We start from the raw sequence: 17,952 nt of genomic DNA, 5'->3' as shown, positions 1-17,952 counted from the left end.
TGATCCTTCAATTCATGGAAGTGAAGCACGAAAACTCTGTAGTTCTCCTTAAACTCCTAAAACAGTCAGATTTGGCACAAACATGTGACTTTTGAAGCTCTCTATCAGCTGTTGTTTCTGGCAGGATTCCATATACCAATAACAACACACACACACACACACACACACACACACACACACACACACACACACACACACACACACACACACACACACACACACACACACACACACACACATACACCTCCTCAGCCTCCAATCATGCATCCTTTTGCCCTGGAAGTCACATCATACTGTTTCTAAAAATGTGTTAGTTTTTGTTGTTCAGTATCAGGTGGTGGATCTCAAAGTTGTGTCTGTCTGATGTAGAGCACAGCTGTAAAGCACAAAATTCAAGGTTCAGGAGTGATTGGCTGATGTGTTTGAGTTTGTGCAGATCTTCAAGCAGTTGTTCCAGGTGATTCCTGTGGATCAAAAGATGTGGCAACCTGACACATACGTACAAAAAAAAAGAACTTGAAACATGGAAAACTTTTATCAAAAGTGACCCAGTTTGGTTGGTTTTCACAAGGTAGAAACAGGGCAAAGTTTCCAGGGACACTCAAAGTACATCAGTCAGTAAAACAATTTCAGGAGCAAGGGCGGAGGCGTTTTTTTTTGTGCATGGTCTTGTACAATGACAGACTTGAGCACCTTCTCCCACGGCTAGACACCATATCACTGCTGTGTTCATTTGAGTCAAAATTAACCAAATAAGACAATATTGTTTACCTCAACAAATATTCCATTCTAACAAATTAAAGACCATTTATTTCATTTTAACACGATGAAACACAAACACACTATACAGGGCAATATTTGCACTGCAAAAACTCAAATCTAGCGTTTTTGCTAAATATCCAATCGAAAATATATCATGACACTTATCATAAGTCAGATTCACCTGACAAGTTCAGATAAAAATATTATTTGAATTTAAAGAAAGCAAACAGGGGGTCTGAATTGTTTGTAATAAGTTAAAAAAAAAGATCTACCAATGGGGCAAAACATTTTAACCAGTAATGAGATTAACTACTCTAGAAATGACATCTTTTTTTGAAGAAAAAAAGGATATTTTGCTTGCTTGCATTGGCAGCTTTGTTAACTGATTACAGACCAAATGTTTTTAATCATCCTGAAGTAGGATGTTTTTAAAGTCCTCATGAAAAAGAACTTCATGAGTATCTTACTGCTGTGCTGTCACGTATTTCCAACTGGAGCTGGATAGATCCAATCACTAGATAAAAGGCGGGACATGACGTTAGGATGGATTTGATTGGATCGTTAGCTGTGACAAAGCTTTTTTTTAAATTGGTGAACACAATCAGTAAACGCCCCTGAGTGCAGAATAAGTAATCATATATTTGATTAATCTTTTTACAGGAAGAGAAAATACAGTTAATTTGATGTAAAAGTATACTCAGATAATACTTTATCGAAATATATTAGGCAGATGAATTAACATTCAACCCAGGAATGCTGGATTTAAACCGGGAAAATGTGTTTTTAATTTCATCGAGAATTTAAGTAGTTGTCAGGTGAATGGTGTCTTATGAGACATTTTCTGACTGGAAATAAGACAAATATACTCGCTAAGATTTGAGTGTTTGCAGTGTGCCCTTTTGGTGCAGAAAGTCTTCTCCAAGCAACTTCCACATATGATTACTGAATCGGTTTCACAAGGTTAAAAGGTTAAAAAAAAGAAGAAGATGTTTTCTCCCTAATTAATTCTCATTATCCGCCTGTTTTTGTGGAATATATTGTCGTCTGGACAGCAAACACCTTCAGTGGCTCAGGACATTTCACAGGCGACACACTACGTCATAGTGCTTGGGACAGATTGGTGGGTAGAATGTCGACAGATAACGTTAAAAGCTCTTTCGGGTGAAAAGGTTCAGGGTTATACATATTGCATGAATCTGCAGTGCCTCGCTTCATAACAATGGAAGAGCTTGGGGCTGTTATGTCTGTGACTTCAGGCGAAGACTTCTCACACAGAAACAAGCCTCTGAGACGTTAGGAAATGTATGCTAATTGTATAACTGAGCAAGGGAAATGTGCCTTACATAGCAACTGAGATTAAAGCAGAATGTTCTGGTCCTCAAAATCAGTCGATACAAAAGATGTTGGGTGAGATATTCTGAGAATTTGATCTTCTTTGATTGTTTTTTTAGTTATCTCCAGTTTTCTTTGTAATATAGTTAGTGGGAGGACTATTTTATACAGCTCATGAACAATGTAGCAGAAGGAGTCCAGCATTGTGCAGTGATTCAGGTTCACTGTGTCTGTTTTTGGACTTCTCTTTCAGTCTGTGAAGGTCAAGTAAAGAAAGTTTATCTTGACACACAGTCCCTGAGCTATGCTTCAACTCTCAGCTATAAGCTGCAGTATAACAAGGGTCCCCCAGGTATTACACTGCGTTTTGAGGCACTGGGTGTAAATATCCAGTAGTTTGGTAATGTCTTAGGAGGCTGTGAATAACTATATGTTGGAAAGATGCACAGATGGTTGAAGAAAAAGCTCATGTGATGTTTAAAAGAATTATATATACCAGGAAAGTTTCAAGGCAACTTATTTCAAAATGATTAAATGTAGACAAAAAACACGCTCAACTCACTTTCAACAAAAAACAATTAAAATACAACATTTGGAGTGCTGTCCTTATTGTTTTTCTTGTTCAAAATGATTAAATGCTCATTTAAATTCAGAGTACTGGAAAAATATAAAAGTACATAATAGAGGGAAACATGTAGCACAATGTATTTAACACAGCTAAACACTGGATCACAGCGTTAGCGGGTAAACAATTCCAAATCTGCTTTCAGAGCGTGGCTAACGTTAGCAGTGCTAGCACCCCGAGCCTTTAGTCCTTCCTGCAGGTTGATGACCACACGCCTGCGCTGAATGTGGTTACACATTGCTGTGGTCTAGTGGTTATATACCAGTCTAAGCTTACAAAGCCTCATTACAACTCTTTCTCAATTTTCTAGATCAAAATACTGCCAAACTGCGCTGCTCCTAAGAGATGCTCTCTGTACACTGTGCTAGCTTACATCTTGGCAGTAGAGCATTATGGCAGCAGACTAACTAGAGCTACTGCCCTAGTTTATGGCAGGCAGCAGCTTACATACAACATTTGACCGCCTTTGTGGGCCTGAACTAATAAAAACATCAATAATGAATTTAACCAATAGTAAATCTGGTGTCACCAAATTAGGGTTATGACGTTGAATCGTTTAGTCGGCTAGTTTACGTTCCTCACTCCATGATAGGTCTATTTGGCCTTTTGTAGTTGGTTGATTATAAAATATCAGTTCATGGAGCATTTGTGTAGCAGAGCTTGACCTCTGACCTTGAAATAGCCATGTGAAAATGTATTTTTTACTATAATATTAAGGTTATGAAATGCAAAGATGTGGTTGTCTCACTTGTAATATCAGGATACAATGAATGAATTGTGTTTTTTATAGTCAGTGTTGTTTAAAGTTTTGAATGATTATGTGTCACAGTAACCTCCAGCCTTATTGGATTTGCTCACATAACAGTGGCTTTGACATTATGACCAAAATACTAGCCCTTGGTTCTTTTGTTTTTTTCCAAAATCAGGATTCTTTTGGTGATTTAAAAATCTGATCTTTAACCACTTAATGTTAGCTCATTGTCTGCTGTGCTCTAAAGGACTCCAGGATGAGTTTTATTCAAATCAAAGTGTTGGAAAAGGTCAAATGGCCACTTATTTTTATTTTCTCTGGTTGCGTACTATGATCACATAATTCAAACAAAGAACATAACTAAACACATACAAATGAAAAAGAGGAGTGTTGTTGTAACAGAGTTTTTGTGTCTCCTTGCAGGTCTTCTTGAGAGCAGCATGCGCCTGAAACCCCACGAGGCTCAGAGCTACAGAAAGAAGGCTCTATGGGTGTCCTGGGTCTCCATTGTGGTCACTCTCATACTGGCTGTGGCAGCTTTCAGTAAGAATTTAAAACACTCATTCATAGGCATGCAGCATGGACAGAAGTGAATGGAGTTACTCTGACAGGACTGACTGTGGCACTTTGTTTCTCAATCCCCTGTTGACTCAGAAAAGATGTCATCATCTTAACGTCTGTTTAAATAGCGGTGCAAACATGTGGATGTCCCGGTACCAGACACTTGAAGACCAAGGAGCAGGGGCGAAGAGTACACTAATGAGTTTGGTCCTTATACTTCACTAAACAGGTCTTAAACTTGATAGCAGTCCAACAATTCAAATAAATCCAATAAGGGCAAATGCAAAAATTGTAATCGGACAAAACAAGCCGAGTCAAAACTGTGAATATCCAAAACTAAGAAATGAAAGGGATGCACATGCTGGGTTACAAAGACAATCCAGCAACTGAGGTGGGAAAACAATGGAGTATATGAACTGGCTGACTAGTGAGATAATCATAAGCAGGTGAGAGGTGAGGACAAGTGCAAGGGACAACTGAACACATGAAGGCAGGAACTGAATTGACAGGAGATGTAAGATTTCAAAATAAAACAGGCAAAGTACTTTACAAAATTGACTCATAGTTACAGAAGAGGATGTTACAAATATCTCTCCTACAATGTTGAGTAGGCTTAGATATCGATGACCTAAGTTAGGTTTTTTACAAAGGTAAAAACTGCACTTGCTATTTTCTTTGAGCTAAGATCACCAGCGCTACATTTGATTCAAAAGAATACAGTCCTTATTAACTCTTAGTTCCATAGCACGTGAAAATAAAAACTCATGAAATAACAATCAGCAAGATGACTTCATGGCTAATAGCGCATTAAGGACACATTTGCTACACTTTCCTCCAAAGTGTCTGAAGATCCTAACTGCATCTGTGGCATCTTCAGAAGATGAACTTTTATTCAGTTATAAAATAAGTGTTACTAAACTTTCGCTCATGTGATGTGTCACTCATTTTCAAATCAGTATATGATAATCAGATCAGACATTTTCTGAGGCCGTATAACATCGAGCATGTGCCTTTCCCCGACAACGACCTGATGACAGTCAAAAAGGAAAATGAATGATTCATGCCTGTTATTATTCAAGGCTGAGAAGATTAGATGTCTTTGCAGAGAAAAGTCCTGTTGTTGTCAGGCGGTGCTGACCTTTCATGCGTTCTGTTGAGAACATTTGATTGTAGGGGTAACAGGGTGTGAACTAATGCAAGTTCAACAGTTGTAAAATGTCACTGGTGTTTGTTGGATTGAAAATAATTACCAAAAATAAAACAAAGAAAATTAACGAGTGAATGAAAGTAAAAGACACAAATCGTGAAGTTTTATAAAATAAGAGACAATTATATTAGAATGTGTATTTTGAATAAAATAGAACTGTATTTGTCCACAGTGTGGTCAGTTGTCTTAAGTTAAAGCTAAACAGCCAAACTCCTTGATCTTATGACCGATGATCCAAAACCGTGTTAATTAACTATGTGTCCAACTGTAAAACGGATAATCCTCCTTTTTAAGTTATTTTTTGAGGCCATTTTTGCGTTTATCAGATATGACAGCAGAAGAGAGACAGGAAATGTTGGGCGGAGAAATTGGGGGGTGACATGCAGCAAAGGGCCAGGATCGGATCCCAACCCACGGCCGTTGCAATGAGGACCATAGCCTAAGTACATGGGGCGAGCAACATAACCGCTTGGCAAGCTGGCGTCCGGATCCCCAACAATGTAATGGCTCCAAAGCTTCTAATCATTTATTTGACATAGACTAAGACCCTGAAAGCAAAGTTATAGGTATGTAGGTCATTCGGACTCTTTCGATAAAGGTATAAATGTAATTACCTACCTTTTATTTGTAAAGGTTTAGTTTCAAGTAAAAGACAGAAGTTTTGTACTTACTTTATTGGCCACACATGTACACGTGTATTGATGCATGTCGTCAATCTATCAATCTTTTTTTGTTTGGCGCAAATTCAGAAGAAATGTTATCTCAAGACACTTTACAAAAGAGCAGGTAAAAGACCTTACTCTTTCTTATATTATGTGACAAAGACCCAACATTAATCCATCATGAGCACTAAGCAACATTTAGCAAAGTAAGAGTGGCAAGAAAAAAACAACCTGGCAGAAACCTTGAGCAGAACCAGACTGATGATAAATGGGCATCTGTTGAGACTGTGTTGGGTTTGGAAAGTGGGATAGAGGGAGATGCAGGAAGTAGGATAATCTGTATATTGACGAAGTACTGTAGTCTGAAAATTCATCTAACCAAAATCTTACTCTTTATTTAAAAGAAGAATGCAAAAAACATAAATGTCTGAGCTGGAAGTCCATTTCTGATTTGACATGATAAATATTTGATAATTGAACTTTGGAGCTGAATCACACAACAACATGATTTATAGTAAAAAATATTTGTTTCTCCTTTGTAGTCTGCATGAAGATTACCTTTTAGAGCTGCATCAACGTTTCCTCTTTGATCCCTCTGATGTTGTGCAATGATGTAGCAATAGTTTCATCACACGTTTTCTTGTCCTATGATATAGAGGATGTTTTTCATGCACTGTGCTATTGTGGATACAACACAGGATGTTGCTTTGTCATCCTGGCTAAACATAAACTTTCATTCACAATGTGTCCATATTCATTTAAACATTTTGTCTGATCTGAGGTAAGCTGACTGAGACCAAACTCACTTATTTAAAGTGTTGTTATTGTAATGATACTACTACATTTTTTACACATTTGGTTTTAAAAGTTGATGGCATAGACTCTGCCAATAACCACATGAAATATAATGAACTATGTCAAGCCATGAAAAAAAAAGTTTGTGTTGTGCCAAAAAAGTGCATATTTTTCCATTTTATACAGGATTGAGCCTTTAGATATCAAACATTTGCTTTAGACAATAGCTCATTTTATTATGGGCAGCTGTGGCTAAGTTATAGAGTCATCGTCGTCTCCCAACCGGAAGGTCGGGGGTTCGATCCCCAGCTCCTAAAGCCACATGTCAGATGTGTCCTTGGGCAAGACACTTAACCCCAAGTTGCTTTGTCAGTCGCGTGTAAATCTGTATGAATGTGTATGAATGTGTATGAATGTGTATGAATGTGTATGGGATTAGTTAGTTCTGATGGATAGCAGCCTTTGCCATCAGTGTGTGAATGAGGGTATAAAAAATAAACCCTAGATAGATAATACTCAAATTCCTTCTAGCTTCTCCTGAATCTGCAGAGTTCATCAGTCTTCTAGCTCATTGATTGTGTTGATTTTATTTTACCGGTATTGTTTACTCTCCCACTCTCATAGTGGTTTGTTTCAGATTAGATTAGAAAACTTTATTGTTTTCTACAAGCACCGAAGCAGCTCTCAACATGTACAGCATGTTAAAAAGTAAGCGACTATAATGTGAACACAAGTGATAACCAGAATTTATATTAGGCCTACGTTACATCTGGTGGCCATAATCACAACCTCCAATGAAAATTACAAAAAGGCTCCTCCTTATATGGGGGAAATTCACATCTGTATAAGTTTGCCATGTCCATTTAAAAACAGAATGTAAATGTGTTGGTTTGCTTCCATGGCCTCCTAGTGGTAGAAAATCTGCAGCAGCAGCAACAATAAAATAGACTTTCATAAAATGAGAAGTGATAAAAATGATGTAGGTGACGATGATGATGATGATGATGATAATGATGTGTTTTAGGTTCCCATGCACAAGTTCTTACTAGACACTGTTGTGAGTTTGTTATTGAAAATCAATACAGCCCTTGGTGAATACAGCACCTTTAGTTTGTGCTTGACATTTTTGATTTCATATTTTTGATCTCACTCAGTGAAACCACAACAACGAAGCAATTGAAAGCAGCCTCTGTTAAGTATAAAAATAGAAACTGTTCTTCTGTGTTGCTGTGTGTGTTTGCCTTTGGAACCAGTCTCTGTTGACATCTTAGTCTCTTTAGACTTCAACAAACGATGACCCACGAACACAGGAACCCTTGGAAGACTGAGGGAAGTGTCCCAGTTAAGGGAGGTAGAAGAGAATGGAGGTACAGGTACAACAAAGTGCAGACCAAAAGTCAGGAAAACTGCAACCTATTAGAGAACTTTATGGTGGGACTTGTTGAGGAGATTATAAATGTATGCAAGGCTTCTGTCATCAGCCAGCATGGTGATAAGTGAAAGAAAGCAGAGGGAGCAGAGTGAGTGAAAGACAGATGGATGTGGAGTTGTGGAGTGAAGCTCTGTAAGGTGCGATGTTACCAGGGGACGAGGCAGGATGAGTCCTGGCAGGCAGTCTTTGGGATATGGTGGTTGTGATGGCTCAACTTGAAAGAACAGCAGCGTGCTGTTTCCTCCCACCTGTGCCCTAGTTTCTCTCCAGTAACTCTCAGTCTCGCCATCCCACCAGGTTTTATCTGGAACGTCCGGTCAGCTTGTTTCCTTAACCTTTTACTTTCTTTACCTCCTCTTTATGTTCTCACCGTATCCATGCCTCTTTGCCCCCCCTCTTTATCTTGTCTCTACTTCTTTATCTGTTTTTTTTTTCCTGTGTCTGTTACTTTCTCTGACCTTTAGCAGTATTTAACATTTAGCACGGTAAAAGGTTCAATGCTGATCCTTTTCCTCTCTTCTGTCTATTGTGTCGACTCGGGAATGCCTCGGTCAGAAGTGCTCGCCCATGCTAGCTAGAAAAAAAAACGTTTTTGAGAAGCTGTCTTTTTGTGCTCTCTTTGCTTGCTATTCACCTGTGAGAGCGTTTCAAGTCCTCTAGGTTCATCAGACATGAAGAAAACTTAAAGAGGTACAAGAGGGTAAGTTGTTTTTCTGTATTTAAGTCTTTAAACTGGAAAGCAGGCAGTCATGGTAATCAATGAAGATGACCAAAGACAGTGATAAGCAAGCTGACATCACATTTCCTGATTTATTGATCTGTAACACACCTAAGCACCCACAGACAGAGGTTTTAGCTGTAGATTTTCATACGCATGGAGTGAGTATAAAGCCTTTATCAGATATATTATAAATTCATCATATGAGGAAAAACAAACAGACTTCCATGATTCTTTGCCGTACTGAAATAAAAATAAATAATCCAAAGTGATAGAGCAGCAGACACAACCAACCGCCCACTTCTGTTTATTTCTGTTGTTTTATGCAAATTGGTGTCTGAGAGCAGAGACTTCCCAAGACACTTTTCTATGCTGTTGGCAATTGATTTGTTGTGTTTTAGTAAAATGATGTTTTGCCAGCATTAGATAATGTTTTATTTTGACATGGGTATATATTTGAATAATATTTCTTAATTATCTTTTCTCAATTCTGATAAAAATCCATTCAAATGATGAGTTAAACACAACATGTTCCCAGGATAATTTTTTTTTCTCCCCCGGACAAGTTATGGAATACAAATGAAATGTAGAAAGTTCTTATTTGTTGCATTCCAGCCTTAATATTTGTGTATTTAGTGTTAATCAAAAGTAGAAGAAAAAAATGCAGATTCTTCTGTGTTTTCAACCTTTACATGTTTCTTGATAGAAATCCTAACCCCATTTGTGGGGTGAATATTGTTCCATTCTCAGGCATAAGGGGATTTCTGACTTGCATGTCTGTGATGCATTTGTTTTGCGCCTGCTTAGCGACCACAACAAAAAAAAGCCGATCCATATTCAGAGAGTAGAACAGACTGCAAAGCAACAAGGATGGTTCTCAGATTGCCTCACAGGCCTTCTCGGTGCAGGCAATTGGAGCTGGCCTGCGGACTAATAGGCTGCCGCACGATCAATCAGTGGCACTGCCAACAACCATTTAATGTTTGAGCAAGGGGATCGGAAGCTCGCGCTATGAGAGAGTAACAGAAGGAGGGAACAGGAGGGATGGAGAGGGGAGAAAATCTGAGATTGAGCGGTAGAAAAGACAGAAAGAGACGGGGAAACTAGGAGGGAGTGGCAAAGATTTGAGAGAAAGTATAGTAAGGGCAGAATAGAAAAAAAGAAATTCGGAAATATATAGTGGAGGGAAACATTCACAAAGATTGGGACGTGTCTACTGATAGCAACATGAATTGGCCATGAGTTGCTGCCACCATCTGTCCTGTAAGGTACTACACACATGATAATAATTGTCATGCATCTCATTTCAGAAGAAAAAAAATCAAGCACCTTCTCCATTCTCATGTTTTTTATGAGTTCAATTCCAGCACCAGATAGATAATGACCTGAGAGGGGAGGGGGCAGCTTCCATTCCCCCCCCACCCCCCACCCCCCAGGGTATTTCTGTATAAAGCCCAGACTGACAGATGTGATAGCAGTTTTATTGTCTGTATTAAGACTTTCTCCCTGAAGCGAGACAGCAAATGCAGGTCATCCAGATAAAATAACACTCTCATTGCCATCCGCTCCAGACCGTCTACACACATCTTTAAAAATGTGCCAGTGTTTGTGCCATATTCAGTCCAAGAATGATTGCTTGAACCCTGAGAGCCATGATGCCCAAATAACATTCACAGACTGTATTTACATGCACTCAACTTTTTATGTAACAAAAATAAATGTTTTACCATGACCCATGGAAAGTTTGGGGCAGCAACCCCTCTATCAAAGTGCTTAGTTTACCATCAACTCTTTGAAGACCATAATCATTTTCCCTTTAACTGCTTGTGATTATTTGCACTGAGGACTGTTTTTTAGGCTAATTTACACCGAACGTTTCCAATTTGCTCCTAAATGTATGCATATTGCCTCATTAAAATATGCTTAAGTAGCAATAGAACACTAGAACCCTTTCTGCTTGGCAGTGCAGTTTCTACCTTTAGCGGGTGCTAGGAGAGTTACAATATTTATTATTCTCCTTTTTCCTAGTGGTGGCAAAAACCCTTCAGCCCTTCTGTGAAGTGGCCCCTGACTGTGTGAAAGATGGATATAGAGAACAAAGTTACAGAAGGACAATAGCAGATGGATATATAAGGATGGAAATAGGGCCGATGATAGATGGAAGAGAAAGACACAATAGGACTGAAAGTCATTTGGAGAAGACTTCAACACACAGCCTGCCGCTCTTTTCCTCTGTTTCCTGTTTGCGCTGTTCTTCTTTCTGTCTCCGCAGTAGAGCTGTAATTACACAGATTTAACCCAGATACATAAAGTAAAAGCTGGATGTAGTTATTAATAAACCATCTCTTACATCTATCTGTGCCATGACTTTGTAGTTCTAGATAGAAGCAGAACCAGAGAGAGATTTAAAGGTGGCCCCAACGTTTGCACAAAAACGGTATATTTGACGCAGTAAGGAGCTCAGTCCGCAGGGACTTGGGTTGGAACCTGAGGAATGCTGGTTCAAGTCCCGACGCGGACCATAATATGGAAGTTGGTCTGGTGGCTGGAGAGGTGCCAGGGCACTTCCTGAACTGGGTTGGCCGAGGTGCCCTTGAGCAAGGAACCGAACCCCCAAATGCTCAGGGTGCCATGCGTAGCAGTGTATAGCAGCCCTCAGGGATGAAGAAAGCGTATAAAATTCAAAAAAATTAAACATTGTTGGAATAACAGATTTATCAGTTAGAGCCTGACACTTTAAACCCATTGTCATTCAAACAGAACAAGTTCAGGTCGTGTAGCTATATACACATAGAAATACAGAAACTAATAAAATAACTAACAAAATATTGATTTTGAAATGATTTCATTGATTTAAAAATGATTCATTTCTTCCGCTAATTAAAGTCCCTTGGAATCACACTTACAGCTGCATCTGTAGAGATGGTTAACTCTGTAGCATTTTCAAAAAAAAGGGTCAGAGCTAGCTGCTAATACTCACATCAAACTGAACATTTCCACTGTTGTTGAAGTGAGATGATGTGAACAGTTGTCATAGGAAGCAGCAGAGTAGGGTTGCATTGCTCAAGCATCATGATTGCTATGTGTGCATGTGCAAGAATCCCCGTGCAGCACGATGTCTGGCTAATGAAAAAAAACACACGCTGCTTCTTTGTCAGTGCTTGATACAAAAGGATTTCAGTCAGACAACTCACTTTTGTATTGCTTGAAATATTAATTGCAGCTGAACATAGTTTGTGTTTGGCGTCTCCGCTCCGACCTAATTATTCTTCTTTTAGTTTACAAGGAGAAATTTGAGGAGTGATGGGATGATATCTTAAATCCCCCCCCCCCCCCCCCCCCCCCCCCCCCCCGGAGCCTACAGGTGGAGGCTGGGGTGATGGTGGGGCTGAGCAAGAGTGCAGTACTGGTGCAGGTCAGAGCTTGCAAATGAAAGAGCAGAGAGAAAGCAGAAATCTTGCATCTTAAATAGACCGCTAATTGGAAGGAGGTGTTGTCGGGTGATTGTTGAGAATGAGGCAAGTGTGAAATCAGAGCAGCTCGAGTTGACTGCCTGAACTAGCTCGCAGGCGTCACCTAGTACTCGACAGATTTTAGTTTTTCTTTGCTTTTATAAATATATATGGCCCTAATGCATGTGACCAATCTGGTTGTTTCTCCTTAACCTTTTTTTTTTTGTGTTGACAGATGCAGATGTCAAGTGTCGACCATGGTTGTTTATTTTCATTAAATCCCCACAGGTCACCTTTAAATAATGCCATTAGCTGAGTTTGCTTTTTTTCCCCCCTCTGCCCTTTACATTTCTTGGTTGTAATTGACTTATTATACTAATTTATATACAGACCTAATCTTTTATCTGCTATCAGCACTTAGTCTTTAGCGTAATTTTTAAAGGAAGCTCACTGGTCGACTGTATTTAACATGTTTCACTGTAGTTCTGGCTGTATGCTAGGGAAAAGAAAATATACCTCATGACAAAACAATACATTTTTTTTGCTCAATTTGCACAAATTTGTTGTTAAAATAAAGTTAAACTTTTAAGACAAGCCTTTAACTGTGTTATTATATTAAACTTTATGTTTTTTGTTCAGATACTAAACATTAAACACCATTATTCAAATAAACAGGAGGCATCGGGAAATGTGTAACTATTGCATAACATGGTATTCTTTTCACACAAAGAGTAAATGATGGACTGCACCGGACAATAATGGACCCGTCTGAAACTAAGTCATTAGATTATAGGTCAGAGGATGATAATCCGTGATGCCGGGCCTTTCTAACACTGTGATAAAGTGTTGTAATATTATCAGGTTTCTTTTCTGTTCATGAGCCATGCATCTGCCGACTCGCGCTGCCTCCACTTTCTCATTCGCTGGATCTGAAGGAATAACACAGCCGTGGCGAAAAAACAAATGATGAATCACAGAAGTCAGAGTGTACACAACAGAGATGTTTGCATTGAGCTGTACTGTGCTATCTGCAGGCCATTCATCATATCTGGGCAGCAACACAGTCGTACCAATATCTCTCTCTCTCTCTCTCTCTCTCTCTCTCCCTTCCCTCCCCCTTTTTCTCTTGCTCCAATTCCATCTCCCTCTTCCTCTTCATTCCCCCAACCCCTCTACCCTGCCCACTTTCCCTCCTGTCTCCCTTTCCGCCCAAACCTCTTTCTTCTTTAGCTTCCGCTCCCCATCTTCTGTTTCCTTCTCTTTCTCCCTCCTTCCCCTCATATAGCCCCCCCACACCCCCCGACTTCTGTCTGTCTCAGAATAGAAAACACAATCATTTATTCATTTGTTTTCCCTCTCCTCCCTGTGCAGTCTATTTTTCACTGGTAAATACCAAGTCACCAGCAGGGAGAAGTGCGAGACTATAGCCCGTGGTGTTAAACTTTGAAATGAAAATCATTTACTTCCTGTCGTTTCTCTGCAATTATTTTTAGGGTGCTTTTAGCTCTTTTGTGCTCCCTTTTGTTTGCCTTGTCTGCGTTCTCATTACCATAAATACAGGAGGTTTACTAACTCTGTTTGTGCCTGCATTCTGCACAGCTCCGCTTTTTGGGCAGATGGGTGTTATTTTGTTATTAAGAGCTAATTCTGATTAAACTTAATCTCCTAATGAAACGGTCATTATGTGACATTATTTGTGTCGTTATGTCGTTTCCAAAAACGAGCCAAAGTGAAAAGAGTCTATAGGTGATGTGAGACCCCCCACTGCTGTCAATTTGAGCTTCACTGCTCCAGCATGTTTTGTCTGTTGGACAGTCTTTGAGAAGAGAATTACGACTAGAAAAAAAAAATCTTTCAGGCTTTAGGTACAAACACGCTAGTTTATCGCCATACAGATGCATATGCAGGTAGAAACATACAGGTAATGCAATCCATTTTGAGGTACCAATCCCCACGATCAACATTAATGCATGCTATGCATACCAGAGTAGTACCAAGAAGTGTCAGTGTATGTAGTCTACCTCAGAGATGTTCCTATACCCTTTATGCCTCCACACAGCTATGCAGAGAGCGCACCAGAGCAGTTGGGGGTTTGGTGCCTTGCTCAAGGGCACCTCAGCAGTACGCAGGAAGTGCCCTGGCACCTCTCCTATTACTGATACCAATTCCAATAAGATAGATTTGTTTAATGCCTGATACAGAGTACATGTATGATACAGGTTAGATGGAAAAAATTATACATAATATTGGTGGCACAATCAAAATACCCTTGCTATTGTTGACGTATAGTGCTTTCACACTTGCACAAAACTCCTGGAAAGGTTCTGAAATTTCCAGGGTGAGCTGCATGTTGGAATACAAACAGTCAAATGTTTCACTCTGACTTTACCCAAATGTTATCCTGCGAGCCCCCTGGTAAATTTTCCAGATGAAGTTGGGGTCATCTGTTGTGAGATCAGGAGGGGATGTTGATGTTTAATTCCTGTGACCGGCGCATGACCATAGACTGTATGCACCCGACTGATGTAATCTCCGTGCGTGTAATGAATCTGCATCTTCATGTTTTCTGTTCACCAGTTTGTTCCCCTTTCCACTGTTTCGTTGATATGGTGAATTAGTCCAACTAGCTCTGAAGTTCTGGCTGACTAAATGCCAAATGCTGTTTTGTGAATCAAAACTTCTCTTTCTATTTACACCGAGGTCACTAACAGCTCCGCAACCTTCTTCAGAATATGTTCACACTTTCTGAATGATTATCAGGCAGAGTTGGGTGTATGAATTGGACCAACTACATCATAGGTCATTGCATTTGATAAGGATTATGGCTAATTTGTTGACATCTTTCCCCAGATTAGCAATGACAGTATTCTGGAAAGAGAGCTCACTGAACGAGTATGCTTTCAGTGGGTCCCATACGGTGAATTTTCAAAAACTCTGCATGTCATTCCTGGAGAACCATTTCAACAATTGTTGTGATTTCCCCCCCCCGATTACAGACGTTGATGTAAAATGCCGCGAGCTTCCCCTCCACTTAACTGCCAGCTGCCGACAGAAGAACACATTATCACTTTAAATGATCACTTTTCAGACTGCGCTGCTGTTTTCCTTGGAGGGTAATTTGCCCTGAAGTCCCACTTAATAAACAAGAATTACAGCCAAATGATACGGCAAATCAAATCACAGACATCCTCTCACAGATAACCCTACAGTGTAGTACTCCACATACCTGCTCTGTGTTCAGTGTCATTCCACATGGTTTCCAATCCTTAAGAGTTTGCGCTTACAACAGCAGACAATGTAACATTCTGAAGCAGAAAGGGGCCCACAGACTCGCTGTTGCCTGGCATGTTAATCTTGGAGGTTAAATGTCTCGTTATTTGCCGTGTAGAAGCATTGTTAGGTGAACAGGATAATGCTTTCTTTTACCACCCCATGATTTGACGGCATGTGCTGAGACTGTATTTAACATTTACAAGCAATTACATAATGAATGGCAATGGGTCTGCATGTGTAAGGTTCACTTCAGCAGCACAGAGCATTAATATATAGTGTGATACTGTTGACAGAATGGGGACAAGGGTTTGACTACTCAGGGATTGAGGAGTTACTGTGGTTGTGGCTGCTCAGTGTAGCTAAAGCCCACCGTGAATCCTTCGCGCACTGAGTGGAGAAAAGAAGGATATGGAATTTGAAAAAAGTATTTGCTTGTCTAAACTGTGAATCAAAGAAAAAAGGTGTCTTTTTGATTCACAGTCTGGTGCAGTTTGGGTTTTGTTGTGATGGTGCAGAAGGTGGACCCAACAACTCAACATTTTTCCGACATTTTTTTTAGATACTGTAAACATAAAGAAAAAAAAACATTCAATGCATTCTGTTTTTTTCTGTTGACAACCGTTGATGAAAGAGGAAATAAAGCTAACAGTAGTGCACAAATTTGAAATAAAAGCATGCTATGCTTCCTCTGTTAACCATGAAAAACTTCATCAAAATAATTTTTTAAATAAAATATTTAAAAAATGCATTTGCATTTACAATGTGTGATTAGCATATGTATCCTGCAAAAACACCATATACTGCTACAGTAGTACAGGAATGTAGGATTTTTTAACTGACATAAAAACCATAGGATGTTCAGGGACTGTCAAGGAGTCATGGAAGAGATGTTTCATTATTTATGGTTATTCTGGTAGCATGTGTTAATACTAACTCGTGACTGTTTTCCCTCATGATTGAAAGTAGATAAAAATCCTTCTCTAAAAAGAAGATTGTAAATTCATCGTGACAGAGCTACTATCCCATTGTGATTCACAACATACAGAACCAAATGACTTTTTTCATGCTTATCAATCATTATTCGTAACACAGCGGGCTAGAGAGAAAACTGAACCAATGAAATCCAAAATCCTTTTTGAGAATTGTATTAAAATCAGTAAAGATAAATAATACAACAAGTGCTGCATGACTTGCAGTTTTTTAGATTACCCCATGTTAGATTATGTTACACTGTTGATGCATGATGGACAAACCTGTCATTGGATGAATTGTTTTTCTGTACAAATTACACTTAAGCCTTCTTAGATAAAGGTGAAATCCTAATGAAACTACGAGGTAACAATTGTTTTCTCTTGTTTTAACAAGCGAACAGAAATCCAGGTGTGAAGGTGTTGTCAACAGTTGTTTTTCTTCTTATCCATATTTCTGTTTCGGCCCTCATTTGTCTTTCTTACAACATGGAGAGCACCAAAGCACTTACCCACACTATTGTTTGTAGCTCCTTTTTCAAAAAAATGAAAAGCAATGAAATATTAGTTTTTTCATGGTTCAGTAGTTTTAAAAGTTTTCTGTAAAAACTTATCTTGGGCCGTTGTGATGAACTCTTGTATATGTTAACTCATTCAGGCATTATAGACAGTTGTACGAGTAGAGTTGCTGTAAGCCGAAAGATTAATTTACAGAGTGGTGCTTCTACAATATAACTTGGTTATTGCACAAGTTCCTCACTGTCACAATAAACAGATTCCCGGAGATGTACACTCTCTGAAGCTCCTCTGAGAGCAGCTTGGAGGATGTCACCAGTTTCTTACTTTCTCACACCAGATGCTTTAGTCACATTGCCCCTCCCTCTCTTCAGAGCGATATCAGGATGCAGAATAACACACACACACACACACACACACACACACACACACACACACACACACACACACACACACACACATACACACACTGACATATATAGATGTTCCATTCTGAAATGGCAGATGTGGTTTGGGATGAAGATATGAATACATTTTGTAAAGTAATACAACAAGTAAAGCAAACATTTTGAGATATATTCAGCCGATCTTGCCCTGAAATGATCTTCCTACAGACTCTTCTTATCAGCCTAATCTCAGTCCTTAATGACTGTAATGTCCACTGGGTATATGCTCTGCTGTGTATGTGGATCTGTGTGCGTAACACTGGTGAGTGGGTAAATATCTGTACTCATTCTCTTGTTCTGGAAGTCTGGTTATGAAATCTTTGTAAGGCTGGGGATAATGTCACAGTTATAAATCACAGTCTTAATGTTCCCTCCAAACAGCCATTTTTCTCTTCACTATTAAGCCTTGTCTTTCCTCTGCATTTATTACTGCCTCACGGCCAGGCATGAAA

The 17,952-nt window shown here is 39.3% G+C and overlaps 1 protein-coding gene across 1 annotated transcript in view; it reads left to right on the top strand.

The window, feature by feature from the left end:
* The window catches only part of LOC132987024 (transmembrane protein 163a-like), a 74,927-nt gene that overhangs the window by 6,143 nt on the left and 50,832 nt on the right, over positions 1–17,952 (top strand). Inside the window, exon 2 of the mRNA XM_061053790.1 lies at positions 3,894–4,013. Coding sequence (XP_060909773.1) covers positions 3,894–4,013 — 120 coding nt within the window. The remainder of the gene's footprint in view (positions 1–3,893; positions 4,014–17,952) is intronic.

The sequence above is a fragment of the Labrus mixtus genome, chromosome 13 (genome assembly GCF_963584025.1).
Source record: "Labrus mixtus chromosome 13, fLabMix1.1, whole genome shotgun sequence".
In the NCBI taxonomy this organism is placed as follows: Eukaryota; Metazoa; Chordata; class Actinopteri; order Labriformes; family Labridae; genus Labrus; species Labrus mixtus.
Note: the sequence above shows the minus strand (reverse complement) of the source record. Positions and strands in the feature narration are given on the sequence as shown.